Genomic DNA, 20,583 nt, shown 5'->3' with positions numbered 1-20,583 from the left:
AACTTCCATGTGATGGACGCATATGATCACTGCAACTTCCATGCAATAGACGCATACGATCACCGCAACTTCCATACGATGGACGCATACGATCACCGCAACTTTCAATGCATGCGTTTGTCTTTGCGATTGTCTGGCTTCAGCGCATGCGTTTGTTTGTGATTGCTTATTTCAAACGCATGCGTTTAATTCCTGCGATAGCTACAAAAATAGACATTTTGGCATGGAGTAACGCATAATATTGGGGTCAGTGAGGATTTAGGTGCTATTTGATGCAAAACTCAACTTTTCGCAAATTCTAAGTATTATCACCGCATTTTCTACTTATTAACCCTCATGATTCTAAATAAAAAGCTTATAATAACTGGCATTTCTGTCAGTTATTAGGGTTGGGCAACGAGGTCGGGCGGGGCGGGGGGGGGGTCGTGATTTCTTCTATTTATGACGTCATTTGTTTTTTTCTTCTTTCTTTCTGCCAATCTACATTTATGTTGCTTTTCCTTCTCTCTCTTTTTTTTTTCCCCATTTTTCTTGTGAGATTTCCTTTCTACCCTCTTTTCTTTAGTTGCCTTTCTTTTTTGGTGATTTATTCTGTTTATGTCAACGTCTTTTTTTTCTTCTCGAATCAAAGATGTAAGTTGGAGCGTGAATCAAAACGAGAGGAAGAAGTAAGAATGAGAATTTAAATAAAGGAAAAAACTACAAAATTGATGATGAAGAAGCTAGAGGAAGAAACATGAGGAAGAAGCTAGAGGAAGAAACATGAGGAAGAAGCGAGAGAAAGAAACGAGAGGAAGAATTGAGAGAAAGAATTCAAAATAAGGGAAAAAAAATGAAGGAGAGCAACGTGAATTAAGGAACGAGATGAAGGAGCAAGAGTAAAGAGAAGAAAATCTAGGTTGCGTTTGACTTCGCATGGGTTTTGAGGTTTTCACATGCGATTGACCTAAACATAAGACCAAATTTAGAATGTTTTTGAAAGTAAGGTCAAATTTCGGCTGAACCCCTAAAGATGTTCAAATAACTCGACAACCCAAACAACTTGGATTACTGAACCCAAAATGTAAGGGTTGTGTTGGGTTAGTTTTATTCTTCAGTTGGGTCGGATTAAATTTTTTCATTTTTGTTGGGTTGTGGGTTAGACTAAAAATAAATTTGGGTTGACCCAACCCAACTCGAATTTTATATATATGAATAAAATATAAGGAAATTATTTCAAATGGTAAAACTGTTGAAAATATTTATAAGATATAACATAATTTTCGAATTATTAATGATAGACGCTGATAGACACCAATAGAAGTATATCAGTGTCTACCAGCATCTATTATTGATAGTTTTAAAATTTTGCCATATTTTGTAAATATTTTTTATTTATTTTTCTATATTTAAAAACAACCCTAATATATATATATATATATAGCAGTTTTTCTTTTAAAATTGTTATGATATTTGTCTTTTGTTTAAAGTTTGTAATAAATATCATAAGTGTTTGGTTTTTAACATTTAAACTTTATGAGATTTTAGTTATTAGCCATTTGTTGCTTACCTATTTTTAATTAAAAAGAAAAAAAATATAGCCCAATAATCCAACTCGAATTTTAAGTATTGAGTTGGATTGGAGACTTTACTTCAATCTTTTAGATTGTCAACCTAACTCGAATTTTCGATTGATCCAAAAAAAAATACTATATCCTAACTCAACCCAATTCATGTACACCCATACAAAATTTCCACTACGATAGTTGAACGAACAAGAGAAAACATTTGGAAGAAGAACCCATTCGAATCATCCTCTAGTACTACTTTGTTGTAGTCTACACGCTTAGCTGCTTCCTTCTCCTCATGATTTTCCTTGCTCAGCTGAAGAATTTCCAAGCAAAATGGTTGTGACGACGGCCCTAGCTTGATCAGCCGCGCCCATGGGAGACGGCAATAACTCCAACAGAGGCCTTGTCTCCGCCAACGCCGCGGCCAACCGAAACAACAACAACAACAACGGCAGCCACCACAAGAAGCCCGAGTGGCTACAGCAGTATGATCTAATTGGGAAGATCGGAGAAGGAACCTATGGCCTCGTGTTCCTTGCTAAAATCAAACCCCCTTCGCCAAATCGCGGCAAGTCAATTGCCATTAAAAAATTCAAGCAATCCAAGGACGGTGATGGCGTCTCCCCAACTGCCATCCGCGAAATTATGGTTTCTTCCTTTTCTGTCACTTTTCGTATTCGTTCGTCCTCTCTTTGATTTGAACGTAGTTGGTTTTAAGCCGAGGAAGAACGAGGAGAAATAGTTGTTGATGTTAATACATTGTCCATTTTTAGTTTCTTTTCCCTATGTAAGAAACAGGAAAGATATTGGGTTTCATTTTTCTAATAATCACGACAAAACGATTAGGGTTTTGCTGGAGCTGTTAGTCTTGCATTAAGCATTTCTGATAAATTAATCTTCTCTATCTTTTATGGTTCAGTTACTGCGGGAAATATCACACGAGAATGTCGTCAAGCTTGTAAATGTTCATATCAACCATGCAGATATGTCGTTGTATTTAGCTTTTGATTATGCTGAACACGACCTCTATGTAAGTTTATCTTGCTTCAGTATGTTATCTTAAAGGATTGATTTGATTTGATATGGGTGGTTTAGGCCGAAAAATTCAGTCCCTTTTGGCCTGCAACTATATCCGTTTAGGTAGAGAGAACCAATAGCATTTGTGGATTTTAGAGGAAAGGAATAACATCGTCTCATCAACTTATCAACTCTTCTTGTCATATGCATATATCTATGTAGTCGGATGATTTTTGTATTTCTTTACAGGAGATCATTAGACATCATCGAGACAAGGCTAACCATCCCCTTAATCAGTACACCGTTAAATCCTTGCTCTGGCAACTTCTCAATGGTTTGAACTATCTCCACAGGTTAAATTGTAGTATGCCACTTTCTTAATTTTAATTTCTTATCACAAGAAGACTTATAAAATAGTTTCAACTTCTGTTGCAGTAATTGGATCATTCATCGCGATTTAAAGCCATCAAATATTTTGGTAAAATTTACTGAATGATCCCCTTTTCTCTCAACTTCAGGTTTTTCTTAAGTTGTTGTCCTCTTATTTGTAGGCTCATTTTTTTTGCTTGCACGTCTATTCTGTTACCAGGTTATGGGTGAAGGAGAAGAACAAGGAGTGGTTAAAATAGCTGATTTCGGACTTGCAAGAATATACCAAGCTCCCTTGAAGCCATTATCTGAAAATGGAGTATTGATCTCATGTTTCCCTTTCATTTGAAGTGTACATTTGTTTATTTCTTTTTTGGTTCAAACAATAATCTTTAGGTGTTGTAGGGTTAGGGGGTTATCCTGAGATTAGTCGAGGCGTGCGTAAGCTCGTCCAGATACTCACGGATATAAAAAAAACTTCAGATCACCTAATCTAAATGGGAATGGGTTAATGATAAATCCAAAGTTTAAAGAGTTCTAATGCGAAATACAACTTAAAAATTAATTTACAAGACAAGAAAGAGTCTTCATGCTTAACTATACTAACTTCTAAGGAAAGAGAGGAAGCAATGACCCCTGCTGGAATAAGAAAATTTTCTACCATCTAAAATGTGAACATGGACGCTGTAGAAAATCTATAAGGTTAACTTGGGGCTGGAGTTGAAAGATTTGGACTATCTAATTAAAAGTTATTGCTCAATAGGACCAACCTTCAACCTAATCCCTTGTATAAATGGATATAACATTGAAAGATAAAAGAAAGGAAAAAAGGGAAAAAGCTACCATCATCAACATCCTCATTGCCCAATAAATCTGCTTTGCTACAAGATTATATAAAACATAGAAAACCATTGCATGTGAAAATGAACCTGTTTACTGTTAAGTTTTTTAAGTGCCCATTTGCAATTTGCTTGTAGGTGGTTGTCACCATTTGGTATCGAGCACCTGAACTTCTCCTCGGAGCTAAGCACTACACTAGTGCTGTTGGTATCCTTGATAAAATCATTTATATTCTATTAAGTGGAGCCATTCTGGGCTATTCTCTGATTGATGCATTTTCCATGGGACATAAATATGATCAGTTGATGCTTATCTTCATGCCATAGCCCCTGATCTTGATTTGTGTGCCAGTACGAGAATTCGTTGTTTCAACTTCAGTTTCAGGAAATGTTTTCTTTCCAGAGTTTTATATACTATTTATTCTGTTTTGAATTAGTATATTATAGCTCAGCTATTAGATGGTATAGTGGCATAATTTACAAAGAAAGGATCAATTTTGTTAAGTGGAAAATCATGTAGTAGGATTACAGCATTTCAGTATTCATTTATTGGACATTTGATCTGAGAATGACTAAAGAAGCATGGAAATGAGGGTCATTATAGAAGCTCCCGTTAACATCCACTGTCTAGATGATGTTTTGCATGTGGGTTGTTTAGAAAGGGAAGTTTTTATTGCTTATCTATTGCAAATGGCTATTACCTATAGGTAATAGACTGGGATATATTCTTATCCCGAGTAAAAACAATTCTTCCTTAATGAAGAAAATTAGATATGTGGGCTGTTGGATGTATTTTTGCTGAGCTTTTGACGTTGAAGCCATTATTTCAAGGTCAAGAAGTCAAAGGGACTCCAAATCCTTTCCAGGTATAAAAGTTATCTTGCATGCCATTTACCAATTTTTTGTTGTGTTTTTCTCCTCTTTAAACTGGCTATACTAATTAGTGTCGATTTATCATCGTAATGCATATGCTGCTGCTTTACAATGAAACCTGTTATTTGAGCAGCTTGATCAACTCGACAAGATTTTTAAGGTTTTAGGTATTGAATTGTTTCTTTTGTCTCCATTTCTCTTACACATATGAAAATTTGTTTCTTAAGTCATTAATTTACTAGGCCATCCCACAATAGAAAAGTGGCCAACACTTGCTAATCTTCCAAATTGGCAACAAGATGTACAGCACATTCAGGGGCACAAATAGTAAGTTTTTTATGTTTTTTTCCCCTCCATTTCCATATGAAACCAAAAATAGGCATCCGTATGAACTTGTACTTAAAAACCCTCTTTTCTAACATGTTGCGCACATGTGATGATCATGTTTTTGTTGGCCATTGATTTTGACAGTGACAATGCTGGATTGTATAATGTTGTCCATCTTTCTCCAAAAAGTCCAGCATACGATCTTCTGTCCAAAATGCTGGAGTATGTCTTCCATTTCTAGAACTTAATTTTCTACCGTAGTGTTCTTGTAAATATGTCAATATAGTTCTGACCAAGCTTTTCCAGCCTGTAGATTAGTATCTTCCATTTTAATTTTTATGTACGTAAAAAAGTCTGATGTATTGTTAATGTTGATGATATATATTTTATATCTATATATAGTGGTAAAAAATAAATTAGTGGGAAATGAAATATCTAACGGAATTTAGGTATAGTAATTAGTAAATAGTTTGCCTTCTTTTCTAATTTTATCCTGTCAATGAAACAAAGGAATTAATGTTTCTCACCAAAAGGGAAAAAAAGTAGAGCATATGGTAAAGCATATTGATGTTATAGGCTGTTGTTATGAAGGCATTTTCTCTCTCCGATCCTTGTATTTTGTGGAGACTTTTGTGTATTAACTTTTCTCTTCCTATTATAGCCGTGGATTTTTTTTTTTTAAAATTATAATTTAATTAATTAATTTATTATTGTTATTTTTTTTTTGTAGTCATGAATATATTAACGACATTCTTAATAGTGCCTAGATTCTAGGAGAAAAATGCTGATGTTAAAGGAAATTTTGGTATTACCAGGAATATTTGGAATTACCATGGAAATTATAGAGACAAATGAAAATAGTTTTTGAGTAATTAATGAAGCTTTAACAGTTGCTTAAGTTTCCTTGGTCAAATTACAATTACATGCTTGCATGGTAAGACCTTGCAAATTCATATCACCTATATGAACTGAGTTGTCCACGACCATAGTTGACACTTCTTGAGTGGTTGAAGAAACTGTCTTAGTTGGTATGATGATTCACTATAAAAAGGCGGCGAATGATGGTCTTATGGAAGGTTCTGTTGTTATCTTGTTGAAGGCAGCACAATTCATTTCCCATCTTCAATGACACCCTCTTTTCCTCTCTGATAACCTTGAGGATTATAAATTGATGTATAAAACCTCCAAGTCACTGAATTTTATTAATAACGATCAATAAGGGCTGAAGCAGCCTATTTATACAAGCTAGACTCAGTCATAGAAGACAGCAACCTAAATGACCGGTTGATAAGGTTATTAATTGTATGCAGAGTAAAGCTTTACGGTAAACATAAAAAACCCTCGGTAAATAATAAGATGACATAGAAACAGTATGGTACATCATATATCTTCTGTTTCTTTCAAAGATTTTGAAACAGCCACATATCTTAAAATTATACTCCAAGTTTATGGCTTTAGCATATTGGCTTGAGTGCAATCTTTGCATCTTTGAAGATAAGCCACCAAGTTTTTGATGAATTTTTGGATCAACTTACTAATATTGCTCTCTCTTGGTGTAAATTATACTCTCTTTTACTCTCTTTTTAGATTATTCAACCCCACTTCTATTACTGTTCAATGGTTTTTTTTTTTTTTTTTTTGTTGGTAATTCCTTTGGCAGTATCTCCTCTCCTTTGTTATTTTGAGAGAGAGAGATTCTGTTGATGTTTATTGAATTATTCTCTCCCTTTAGTTTTTATATGAATGATAAAATGTGCCTGAAATAGTATGATTATTTTGTTGGGATTTCAAGTTGCTAACTTAACTCTCTATCCCCCGTGCATATGGTAATTCTTTGGTCAGGTATGATCCTCGAAAGCGTATAACAGCGGCCCAAGCCTTAGAGCATGAGTATGCCTTCTTCACATCACTTTCCAAACCTTCTTGTTGCCCCCCGCCCCTTTCTATTTCTGAGTAGCCTGGATTTCTTTTTTTACTATCATTTATATTGCCTTAAGTATGGTTCCACATTGTTATTTCAATGCATGTTAAATTTTTAGTTTTGTTTATTTTATAGAGAAATAATGTTTCATCTGAATTAGAGGTCTGTCTACAAATGAAGCATATGATTAATTTTATATTAATGCTTTTTACTTTTTTGAAATGCAAACAAATATGCCAAGGATGGTATGAAATATATATAAATGATAATAAAGAGAGGAGAACCAAGCCCAAAGTCAGGGAAGGGCTGTGAGGTTCACGAGTTTCAGACGTCTGACCCTACCCTGGGGCTTCCTCTTGGTGATAACCCAAGGCAGTTAGCTTGTTGGAGTCTTGTGGAGGAGAAGGTGCAGAAAAGGTTAGGTTCTTGGAAGAGAAGCCTTTTTTTTTTTTTTTGGGGGAAGGCATACCCTAATTCAATTGGTTTAAGGTGGTATTTCCATTTATTTTTTCTTTTGTGTGTTAAAGTCTGGAAAAACTTATGAGGGGTTTTCAGTTGGAGTGGAGGAAGGTAAAGGTGTGCACTTGTTGGATTGGGAGAATGTTGGGAAGCATATGCACGTGGGTGGGTCAGAGTTAGGAAATTTAAGGGGTCGTAATAAAGTATTATTGGCAAATTGGTTATGGTGTTTTTCTCGAGTCCACTTCCCGTGGTATAGGTTTATCGTGAGCGAGTATGATCCTCAGCCTTTTGCTTGGATGTGGGTTTATTATAGGCACATTTAGAAGTCTGGAAAGAAATTTCTAGTGAGCTCCCGTCCTTTTGTTTTTATTTGATTCAGTGTGTAGTCGATGATGAGAAGGTTACTTCCTTTTGTGGGGACTAATGATTGGGGGATTGCCCCCTCTGCAGCATGTTTCTGTAAGGAATCCACACCTGCAAAGAAATTTCCTGACAAAACTCCCAAGAACAGAGCAATGATCTGATATATATTATTTATGAACTTCCAGGGAAAGATTACAAGATTAAGTTCAGAATATAACAACCAGAAGAAAATGATCAACAGACTGAAATACCCTAGCCTCCAGCACTTTTTAGAGGGCTGGAAATCCTCTCCCAAGCACAATGGCTTACCACCCAAAAATATTCCCCCCTCTTCCTACTGTACTAACCCCTTCTTAAACCCCTCTACACACTGGTCTCCACCCCTCTAACCAACATCCATATTTTTACCTATCCATCCTTCTTTTCCTCATTATTCCCACTCCTACCCCTTTGTTTATATGTGTTTATAATTGGGGGTCTTAGAGTCTCCTTGACTTTATCATTTATTTGCTATGAAAAATCGTTCTATTCAGGAAGCTCTTCCTCTCTTTTGTTCGGGTTTGTTGTCTGTTGTTTGATAGGAAAATGACAGAGGTTTTGTCTCTCCCTTATTTATTGGGGGATTTTGGGCTTAAGACAGGAGAGAACAGATGTTTGAATTTGGAGTCTTAGTCCTTCTAAGGGCTTTTCCCGAAGTTCCTTCTCTCATTACATAGTGGCCCTTCCCCTTCTAGTAGTATAAAACTAATTTTCTAGAGTCAGTTCTTGGAGTATTTTGAATATTCCTCTTACCATCTAGGGACCCCTACTTGAAGGCTACAAACCAGCCTTGGGTTAATTTTTTTTAAAACTAAACAGTGGCTCAAGTAACAGTAACCGAGTCTTTTACCTTGATAAAAGACAAAATAGAAACTAAAGTGATCAGAAAAACAATACAAGAACATTACACCTTAACCTACAATTAAGGTTGTTAAAAAAGGTAGGTAGAAGAATTTATATTGCCAAAATGAGCATAGCTCAACTGGCACAATGCTTGCACTATAAATTTCCGAGTTAGAAGTTTGAGTCTCTCATCCCACACATTTAATCTAATACCTTTGCAAAAAAAAAAAAAAAAGAAAAGAAAAGAATTTATATCAACTCCCTCTTAGAAAACACTCAACCCTCAAGTTACATTAATCAGTAAAATGAAAAAGCATGATGGGCGTGAAAAAGAAAGAGATCTGCTACATTAAATGTTGGTGAGAACTTACAAGTAAGCATTGTCTCCATATTTTTTTCAAGAACAGTAAAAGGACCATTCATCTTTGGGTTGAAGCTTGTTGTGAACTCCCACAGGCAGATGATTCTTACGCAAGTGCGCGCCATGACCAAGTCACCAACCTTAAGAGTTTGCAAATGCCTATGTTTATCAACATGTTTTTAATTTCCATAAACCTTTTCAAGATGATCTTGTACTTCCTTATTTAGGGGTTCAATTGTGCCTCTCTTCGTCCTCCTAACTTATATCCAAACAAGAAGGCAACTTAGCTATGTCCACAGTCAATCGAGGGAGTCAGTACAAAAACCACATCTTTTTTTTTTTTTGTGGGGGGGGGGGTTCTCTGTTTTTTTTTTTTTTTTTTTTTTTTTAACGGAAACAATATTTTCATTGATATAATGAAAAGAGACTAGTGCTTAAATACAATGAAACATAAAGAGATTACAACTTCAAACAAAAGCTATGGGTAAGTAGATGCACCGGGCCATCTCAACTAGGTTGACACAATCTTAGCATCCTCATCATATCCCATTACAAAATAAAGCCTTAAGTTGGAATTTATAGTTCATAACAAAATATAATACAAAGGTTTAAGACATACAAGCAAAAATGACTTCTCTGAAGATTTCTCATTTGGTTGTAAGCAAATTCTGCCTGAGCATAGAACTAAATTCTGATGTCTATGTTTGTCTCCACGATGGCAACGTATCAGATTTCCTAATGTTTGATTCCCCAACCACTTGCTCTTCCGAAAATAGGTATTCCTTGCATCCCCAACCACATTATGAATAAACTTGAGTTGCCTTTAACCGTAAGAGTATAAACTTCCATAGATGCTGGCAATCGTGACAAGGTATCTGCTGGTTTATTTTGAAGTCCCGGTTGGTATAAAATTTCAAAATCATACCCTAGTAACTTGATGAGCCAACACTGAAATTGAGGCTGAACCTCCCTTTGCTCAATAAAAAATTTCAAAGCTTTTCGATTCGAAATCACCTTGAATTTGTTTCCCAAAAGGTAGTGGCGCCACTTTTGTACCGTAAGAACTACGACCATTAATTCTCGTTCATATATTGATTTCGATTGTGCTCGGCTCGAAAGAGTTTAACTAAAATATGCAATGGGTCTGGAGTTTTGGGACAATACTGCACCAAGGCCGAATCTCGAGGCATCTGTTTCTATTATGAATGGCTGAGAAAAATCTGGTAAAGCTAAAACAGGGAGCGATACCATTGCTTCTTTTAAAGCATCAAATGCCCCTGAGGCTTCCTCGCTTCATTCAAAAGCATTTTTATGAAGAAGTTTTGTCAGAGGAACTACAATATTTCCATATCCTTGAACAAACCTTCTATATCTAGCCCCATAAATCCCCTCAGTTTTGAGACATTCTTCGGTCGGGGCCATTTATTCATCACTCGGATCTTCTCATCATCCGCTTGTACTCCTTGATGTGATATTAAGTACCCCAAATATTGAATTTTTTACTGGCAAAAGATGCACTTTCTTATTAGCAAATAGTCGATTGTTGCATAGGATGTTGAAGATTGTAGCCAAGTGCCTCTCATGAGTTATAACATTCGGGCTATACACTAAGATGTCACCAAAGAAAACCAAAATGAACCTTCGAAGGAATGGACGAAATATATGATTCATAAGAGATTGGAAAGTCGCTGGTGCATTGGTCAACCCAAACGGCATAACCAAAAGTTCTTAATGTCCCTTGTGAGTTCTAAAGGCTGTTTTGCTAATATCTTCTTTGTTGATTTTGATTTGGTGGGATCCCGATTGTAAATCTAACTTAGAATAAACAGCTGAATTATGTAATTTGTCCAGCAGCTCTTCTATGACGGGAATTGGAAACTTATCAGCTATTGTTACCTGATTAAGCTTTCTATAATCCACATAGAATCGTCATTCCCTATCTTTCTTCTTTACTAACAAAATAGGGGCTCGGGTAAGAACTGCAACTTGGTCTGATTATCTCTACTTGAAGCATCTCATCTACTTACTTTTCAATTTCCTCTTTTTGAACATGCCCATATTTATATGGCTGAACATCGACGGGTGGCTGGCCTTCTTTTAATACAATCCGGTGATCAATCGCTCTCCTTGGCGATGATTCATTAGGTAATTTAAAAAAATCCTCCTTTTCCTCTAATAAATTTCGAATCATGCTTGGAAGTGCGACCTCTTCTGTTAATTCTGATTTGTCCCGCTCACTTTCACCCTCTGCCATGTCCATATTTTGAAATTCTATAAAAAAATCCCTGATCCTCTTTGTCCCACATTTTATTGATCATTTTCAAAGATGCTTTGGATTTCATTAATGTCGGATCACCCCTCAGAATCACCTGTTTATCTCCCACCGCAAAAGGCATCGTGAGGGATGGCCAATGAACTCCCGTGAACCCAGTTGTGAATGGCCACTTCATCCCTAAGATCAAGTCCATTCACCCCAAATTGATGACAAGGAAATCGAATTTTACCACTAAATTTGGAAGCTCAACTAGCACTCTTTGCACACTCCTTTTCCTCTAACTTCCGTACCATTACGCACGACTACACCGAAACGAGAGGTTCCAATGTTCGGTAATTGTAACTCCTCAACAATTTTATGATGTATAAAATTGTGAGTTGCTCCACAGTCAATCACCATAACCACTTCTTTAACAGTCCCTTTCAGCTTCATCGAGCCCTTGTTCGAGAAACCCAAAATCAATCTTAAGGATACTTACACCTTCTCATCGATTTTGAACACGTTTGCCTCTGGTTTCTCCTCCTCCTCTTCATACTGAATTTCTCCTACCTCTTCACGATTCATGATGAACAATATCAATTCCCTTTCCTCTCGAATCTTGCATCGGTGGCCATGAGAGTATTTATCATTGCAATGGAAACATAAACCCTTGCTCAACCGGTCACGATACTCGCTATCTAATTTCCCACATTTTATCTGATTTTCACCGCTGGTTCCTTCTTCATGAAATTCCCCTTTGTCGACCAATCGTGATTTGCCTCATTGCTCCAACACTGTTTCCTTTAGGGTTTATTTTCATCATATTTGTGTTATTAAATTTATTCCCTCCTAGGGCCTCCCCTTCACTCAGCCCACTAATGCCCAGATTGCCCAAAGCCAACTTCGAAACTAAATTTCTATCACTTTCCAGTTGGGTTTCTTTCATACACTCCTTCAAGCCCACTGGATGCCTGTTGATCACCTCCGCTTGAATTGACAGCTCCAACCTGGTCAAGAACGCATCCTTGAGGATGCTTTTTAACATGTCTGGGAGGGGTGCCGAGTAGGTCACAAATTTCTTCACATAATCAGCATATGGTCCATCTTGCTTGATTCGCAACAATCGTGCTTCGAGGCTTCCCTCTATCGTCAGTCTTCCGTTCTTCCCAAGAGTTAATCAGTCTTCTGTTGTGACTTCATTGGAACCAATCAACTTCATCAGAAGCGAAACTTATAACAACCTTCACTTTCTCGGCATCAGACAAATCGTGGATCTTGAAAAATTGTCCAGCTCAGTAAACCCACGATTCTAGGTTTTCTCCCGAAAAAATGGTATCTCCAATTACTTATACTTGCTTTTATCTGATCCACCATTCCATTGATTTTGCCCTTCAATTTGAGTTAAGATCCTTTCGAATTTCCTGGTTCATCATTCTTTCACATAGAGCTGTTGTCCCTAACCTCTTCTATCAATTTCTCGATATTTCTACAGAGGTTCACGATCAACCCTTTCATTTCCTAAATTTCCTTTCCATTTGCTTCCATTCCTTCCTCCATTTGCTTTTGTGCCATTTTCCTTATTCGCCTCAGGTTTGAGAGTTCTGATACCAATTTGTTAGGTATCTACTTCCTGCAGATGGTAAAACCCAACAAGGGAAATATATATAGTAGAAGGCAGAGTACTATCTCTCGGTATTTGTATTGATATCATAAGGACAACAAGATGATCAGAGGGTTACACCAAAAAAGGAACAAGTACTCAAATAGAGAAATAACAAGTACGATATCAATGAAGGGAGATAGAAAGGAATCCAACACATTTGAGAGAGCTGGGAAATTCTCTCCTCCTAAAGGACCTTCTGCCTTCACTCCAAATTGCCTACCCCCACGGCTCACGTCATTTCCTTTTTATAAGTAACAACCATGGTCCCCACTCTAATCACCTTCACGTACCTCCATCCTTGGCCTTTTGGCCATTTCCTCTTCTAATCCTTTTCTTATAAGTGTGAATGATCGGGGGCCTTACAACTCTCTGGGATGTAGGGATTTGGTAAGGAGTTATTCTTGTATCCGCCTTTTCATGAGAAGGGTTGTTTTTGTGGCAGGTAGGGTATGTGTGGGTTTGTAGACTGAGGGACGAAAGAAATAATAGTCTTGAGGGGGAGGGAGAATTGCAGGAGTGATGTTTGGTCTTTTGTCAGATTCTCATTTCTCCTTGGGCTTTGGTGTCTCAGCCTCTTTGCAATTACTTGTTAGGGCTTATTTAAGTTGACTGAAGCCCCTTCTGGTAGTTTGCTCCCTTTTTATGGGCTTCACTTTCTTTCTTCTTCTTTCTTTTTAATTTTTTAATTTTTTTATGCACACAAATTCTTTCATTCTTCTGAATGGAAGTGCGGTATTTGATAATAATAGAAAAAATATCTATAAGAGATTTGTTTCACGCGTATACCATGTTAGTCTTGCATGATTTTTGTCAGTTGGATGTTGCCATCAATTTGTTGCATAATATTGAACACAGTTTTTTTGGTCTTGTTTCCTAGGTACTTTCGTCTAGAACCTCTTCCTGGATACAAGTATGTTTTCGTTTATGTTTATTGGTTGGATATTCCTTTTATAATTTGGAAATATTTAGACACTGTTTATTAACCATTTCGTTTTTTGTTTTCGATTTTAGAAAATTAAGCTTATAAACACTATTTCCATTTATAAGCTTCTATGTTTTGTTATCCACTTTCTGCTCATTTTTTTAAAAAACCAAGTCAAGTTCTGAAAGCTCAAAAAGTTAGTTCTGAAAAAATAGTTTTTATTTTTAGAATTCGATTAGGAATTTAAGTATTTATTTAAAAAAAATTAAAAAATTTGCAAAAGTACAAACCATAATTGAAAAAATTGGGAAGAAATAAACATAAATTTCAAAAACAGAAGAAATTATTATCAAATGGCCTTAGCATGTAGATTTCATCACTGGGTATGTGGATTGCAATTTTAGTGCTCTGGTACCAATCCAACCTGGAGAGAAGGTCATTAATTATCCAACTCGCCCTGTAGACACAACCACAGATTTTGAGGGAACAACTAACCTTCAACCCTCACAAACGGTAAGCTGTATTTTGTTAAGTTTCTTTTCCTTCTTTTCCTTAAAGCTACAAAATTCTAGTAATCATATATGTATGATGAATAAGGTGCCATGTGAAATTTTTGTTAAGTAAAATCATGGATGCTCCAGGCCGCAATTATTCCTATTCCTTAACTATTTTTCTGTGCCGTGGCATCCACTAGGGCAAGGGCAGTCTATTTTCAAAGATTTCTTTAGATAGCTGTAAATTAGTTGGTGTTTTTAGAAGTGTGAGGCGTATAAGGAGGATTGCCCTCATCATTCTTTGTCATTGAATATGAATTCTCGATTTTGATGGGATTTAAAATCTTGCTCATTCTATTCTTGCCTCTCCTAGTTGAGCCCTTTGCTCAAGAGCTTTATGTGTATGTGGGCTTTTGATTCAATTGAATGGTCTCTTGTCGTGTCAGTAAAAGAGAGTTTTTCCATCGGCTTGTCATCTGATGTAGAATGAATTTCATTACCACCATCCATAACTAATTACATTCCACGTCTCACTTTAAACTTTCTGGTTCCTCAAGGACATTCCTGCTTCAAAGGTTTCTTAACATTCATATTTTTCCTTTGTTTTTTCGTTTCCATTTCTATTGAAATATAAGTATTCAATAATTTTGGGTAAATTACACTTTTGGTTGTTGAGGGTTGGACTTGATTGTTCAATTTTGAAATCTAGAGACTGATTTAATACAAATCTCAATCTTCAGAGACAAATGACAAAATTTATCCAATAAAGTTCCTCTGTCGTTTCTTAATTATAAGAAACGAAATCGGGTCTTTCGTTTCTTGTTCTCATTTGCAGTTTTTCAAAAAAAAAAAAAAAAAAAAAAAAAAAAAAAAAATCATTATCTTATCATTTTTCCACTTATAAATGAATAAAAAATAATTAAAAATATATATAACAATGATGTTGATTAGTTAATTTAAAAATTTCACATAAAGCTTTGGTTTATTTATTTATTATTATTATATTNAAAAAAAAAAAAAAAAAAAAGAAAAAAAAAGAAAAAGAAAAATCATTATCTTATCATTTTTCCACTTATAAATGAATCAAAAATAATTAAAAATATATATAACAATGATGTTGATTAGTTAATTTAAAAATTTCACATAAAGCTTTGGTTTATTTATTTATTATTATTATATTTAAAATTGAATTTGAGAGTAGGCAACATAAAATGTATATAAAAAATTTTTTTGTACCTTTTTTTCTTATTTAAAAATGAGGATACAGGAAATAGGAAATGAGGAACTTTACCACCCATAAAAGATCTTTTGCCACAAAGAATTTGTTCTAACTCACAGTGCTAAAGAAGCTATGTCTAGCTATGAACTCTATCTTCGATTGCAAAAATTAGATATCACTCGAGTATTCCATGGTTGTGCCTAATTTTCCTGTCTTTGTAGCATGCCAAGCACATAATTCCTGTGATGAAAAGGTCCCTTGCTTTGTTATCACTATAGTACCCAAGAAAGCACTTCAAAACTTTGAGCGAAAGTTTTGAAAGATAAAACACATGATATATCTTTTGCTAAACGATATCTAAAAATGTCTCATTTCTCTCATTGTCAGACTTTGGACTTATTTTAATTATGTCAACAGGTACCATCTGGAAATAATGTAAACATGCAAGGTATGGCAAGATCTGTCCCTCGGGCAATGGGAGTTGGTATGCCGAGGATGCCGCATCAGAGCATGGCTGCCTATAACCTTGCATCTCAGGCTGGGATAGGTATGAATCCTGGTGGCATCCCTATGCAGCGAGGTGTTTCTTCCCAAGCTCATCAGCAACAACAGGTTGGTTATTTATGATTCAATTTTATTATTCCTTAAATATTTTTGTGTACAGCTTTAGATGAATCACACCAACTATAATGACCTTTTTTCTCTCCCTTGATACTAGTTGAGGAGAAAAGATCCTGGAATGGGAATGCCAGGTTATGCTCCCCAGCAGAAACAACAAAGACGCTACTGAGGTAATAGATCTCAACAGCTCTGTTAGTTGCGCACAAGCTTTAGTTTGAGTCTCGTTATGATCTATACCAAAATTTCCTCGTCAGTATTACAATAATAAGTTGTTTCTTATATATATATATATATATATATTTTGCCAGTAGAGTGTATTGGTTGTGAATGATTGGTTATTCTTGTTTACCGGAATTGGAAAAAGGGTAGAAATGGCACGTGCATGCTATGCTCAACTGTTAGTCTAGTGCAAAATAGTTCAAATAAGTTGCCTGCTTCACTTATGACTTCGAAAAAAATTAGAATTGTACTATAGATACTGTAATTAGATAATGCTATAAATTGTCAAGATCTATAAGTTCTTACGAATTTATTTACCTTTTACTCTGATGTTCTCCATGAATTTCGATTAAACTTTAGCAACAAGCCCATGAGCGAAATATTACATGGTCATCAGACGTACTTTTATTCGTTCGACTTTTTTTGTTTTTTTCTCTGAGTTATGTTTTCTGCAGTGGTTCCAGGAAGGTCTGAGATTACTTGTAGGCTTTGCCCAAAATTTGTCCGTGCGCATCTTACAAAGCTGAGGTGGCGTTTGCTTGTTGATTTATCTGCAACCCAAGGCTCTAACATCCAAGCATGCTCCTTGACATGGTATTGATTGTTGATGTTAATGTGGCATCTCTCAAATACTTAGTTACTGCACAGAAAAAAAATGGGACGTAAGACCGGTCGTAGGCATCAGTGTTATCTCGATACTAAGCTACCTTGATCCCGATAGATAGGTAACCTGGGGTCTGCTTGTATTATAATGTAATGCTCCAAGTAGTAGGCTTGTAATTCAGCTGACACAATCTGTTATTCGGTCACCGAATGATTACGTCTATCTATTTTGAATAAAATTGTTAGGTTTTACATGTGTTTCTCGTATGAGTTTGTTTATGTTTAACCATTTAAAGCCTATGCATTCGTTATAAATTGATCTTTACATTTTTGTCATGTATGCAAGGGGGAGTATCTGATCCAACTTTTGTTATACTAGTTGATCAGGCTTGTTGTGTCTATTAGTTTAAAGTAGAACTTCCGTTGTATGCAATTTGTTGGAATCTGTACTTTTATTTTAAACCCTGTTGGCCTGATTAGTTCAACTAATAATAAATATTTGATGGCTAGTGAAAGAAGAAAATGATGTCATTTTCATCGTACGTGTTCCTTATCGTCAATTCTCTTCATTGGTATCTTCACAATTTAATTATTTAAGCCTCATTTGATAACGTTCATTTTATTTTTTTTTAATTTTTTAATTTTTAAATTAAGAACTAGAAATGTGTTTGGTAATTATTTCTATTTCTTGTTTTTTGAAAAAATAGAAACACGTGATTGATAACTATTTATTGTTTCTTGTTTATCGTATTTTTATTCTTATCTTTTCCTTGGGTTTATAGTTTAAATAAATTTAATTTTGTAATACAAATATATACAAAATAATTATTAAAATTTTATATTAGGGATGCTTCCAAATAAAGGAAAATGAGTCAACTTATTTACAAATATAGTAAAATTTCACTATAGACATCTAGATTTATTAGTGTTAGTTATAGAAGTCTATCACAGTCTATCACCGATAGACTGACATTTTTCTATACTTTGAAAATATTTTCAGTAATTTTATCATTTAAAACAATCACCGTATACTTTTTGAAATATTTTTGGCTTAACTTCAGATGAAGTTACATCATTTTCAAGCATCTATATTTATTTGTATCATCTTAAGTTACAAAGTATTAAAACAAAAATGAAGGTTAGATTAAATAATCCAGAGAAATTATAAGCCAAAGTACAATAGCGTGTAAAATGAGGAGAAAGTTCACATGTTTACGAAAAAAAAAATTGAAGATAGTTTCAGATATAGTTGTAGAAGATAATATTTACAAGACCTTTGAAATTTCATCACTAAATATATACAAAAAGACAAAAATCATAAATTTTAGAAATTAAATTATCAAGATAAAGAGATTTGTTCTCTCTTTTTTTCCCCATATTCCAACATCTCATCTCTTATGTATAGGTTATGTATGGATGTGAGAATGTGAAAAGACAATGAATAATTAATGTTAATTTTAATTAAATTTAATTAAATAATAATAAATATAGAAACAATCTTAAAAGGTAGGCCATTTTCTTCTTATTATTATTTTCTAAAAACCATAATAACACAATGTGACTGTTTTTTCTTCTAATTATCATTCTTTAGTATTATTTTAATACAAATTAGTAAGAGTAATTTAAGTTTGTCTTTAAAATAAAAAAACAATGTTGTAAATTTTTTGTTTGTTGAGGGGCAAAGTAGTCTAAAAATAATTTTCCTTTAAGCCAGTTTTTAAAATAATAAGATGAGATAATTATCATTAAATACAAGTTATTATAATTTTCTTGAGAATGAAATGATAAATCTCTTTACATCCCAACTCTATAATTTAATATTTCTAATTAATACAAAACTTTATGAGGCAATAAATTACACATGTTTTGTTTTCCTCAACAAAAGAACATACGCTTGTAAGTGATGGATAATATTTTACTTTTCAACAAATATTTTTCATAAAAAAATATATGAATTATAATGAAACAAAAAAAAAAAAAAAAATTCCTAGTTATACAACCCAATTTCTTAGAAATAGATATGCCAAACTTATAAATATTGATAGACAAACTCAATTATAATCAACTACATCAAAACTAGAGTTGGAACATCATAAGGTTTATACGTGCATCCCTTGCAATTTTAATATACCACTAAAACAGAGATGTTTTTGAAAGAACAAGTAAATACTCGCAGCGGAAGGAACGGAGTCCCGATTTTAATTTTACAAACAATAATTGTTCAGAGGACGAAAATTGATAAACAACATTCTAATTACTTTAAGCATGTTGTCATAGTTGGAGAGGAAGAAGGGAATAAGAACGACTTGTCCTTGAAGACCAATTCTTCGCGAATCCTCGAACAACCTTCCTCGAACTTATGAACATAGCCGAAACTTCCAAGTATTGGACACCACCACAAGCGAGCCTTCGTTATTCATCGGACTGAGAATTGATTGAGAATTGTGGACTTCAATGTGAACTAATTTTGGGAGAGGGAGAATGTTGATTTGAGATAGCAAAGTTTTTACAGAGAATTTCTTCTTTTTCTCAGGACTTAAAGAAGACAAGGATCAAATCTCTGTGTAATACGTGAAATTAGCTTCACGTAACTATATGAGAGAGTAGGTTGAGGGAGTTTCAATAATTCCCTCCCCAATTTTTTGAATTTCAAATATTCAGAAAAGGAATTTTAATTTCAAAATTCAAAAATTCATTTTTTTTGAATTTTTATTTTAATTGATATATATATATTAACTAATTTAATATATATAAATATATTTAACCTGTAATATTTAATATGAATCATATTCATATTAATTTTAATCTACAATATTTATATGAATTTCATTCATATCATTGATATTTGAATTATATTCAAATACTTATTTCTCTCAATTAAAACTTTATATTATAATACATCACACACATTATATCTCATATAATTATAATGTATCATATACATTATATTAATTATATTTGATATAATTAATTCTTTTCAACTAATTTAAACAATTCAAATTAATCCAAAATTATTTTGATTCTCAGTAGTCCAAATTGAGTTAACGAGTGGACCTTATGGACATATACATTGAAGCTCCAATGATACTTGTTTAATTAATTAAACTCTTTAATTAAATTAATCAACTTCCATTAACTACCGATCATTGATCGACAGTTGCACACTTTGCGCTATATATATATTTCTATATCCATTGGATATAGTTAATCAATGGTGTATTGACCCTTCACAAGTTGCTCGTAAGTATAGTTAGGCCAAAAATACCATTTTGTCTATGTAGTTACATCTAACCCGTATTTATCCCTCTAATGAACAACTAATTATAATCCAACTATAACCAAACCTTTTTCGAGCTAGGGTGTGACGCCACATTGTTTAATCCCCAGAATTAGCCCTGGAGGGAACAATTTATCTACTTACTCTAATAGTAGAGAAGGAATGAATTCCTTCTTGTGTCCCCAATCAGGCGAATCTTCAAAGTTAGCTCAAGATTAAGATCGAGTTGCCTTAGGTCATCTTATTGAAATAGTTAGTTTTAACAGTAAACGGTCATTATAAAGAAAAGTGACTATCTCGTGGTCTGGTCTTATGCACACATCTTTTGCATAGGATGCCCCCACTCA

At 34.4% G+C, this 20,583-nt stretch overlaps 1 protein-coding gene across 1 annotated transcript; it reads left to right on the top strand.

Annotated features, from left to right (window-relative positions):
- The first annotated feature begins 1,761 nt into the window (after positions 1-1,761).
- On the top strand, positions 1,762-17,226 carry LOC120073119 (cyclin-dependent kinase E-1). Its single transcript, XM_039025744.1, has 16 exons — positions 1,762-2,198; positions 2,470-2,580; positions 2,817-2,920; positions 3,003-3,045; positions 3,157-3,255; positions 3,914-3,983; positions 4,547-4,641; positions 4,782-4,815; positions 4,891-4,975; positions 5,120-5,197; positions 6,818-6,865; positions 13,759-13,791; positions 14,208-14,316; positions 15,934-16,128; positions 16,235-16,307; positions 16,812-17,226. The coding sequence occupies exons 1-15, from the start codon at positions 1,923-1,925 to the stop codon at positions 16,304-16,306; spliced, it is 1,452 nt and encodes a 483-aa protein (XP_038881672.1). The 5' UTR covers positions 1,762-1,922; the 3' UTR covers position 16,307; positions 16,812-17,226.
- The last annotated feature ends 3,357 nt before the right edge of the window (positions 17,227-20,583 follow it).

This window comes from Benincasa hispida, chromosome 3 (assembly GCF_009727055.1).
Source record: "Benincasa hispida cultivar B227 chromosome 3, ASM972705v1, whole genome shotgun sequence".
NCBI lineage: Eukaryota > Viridiplantae > Streptophyta > Magnoliopsida > Cucurbitales > Cucurbitaceae > Benincasa > Benincasa hispida.
This window is presented reverse-complemented; position numbering and strand designations above follow the sequence as displayed.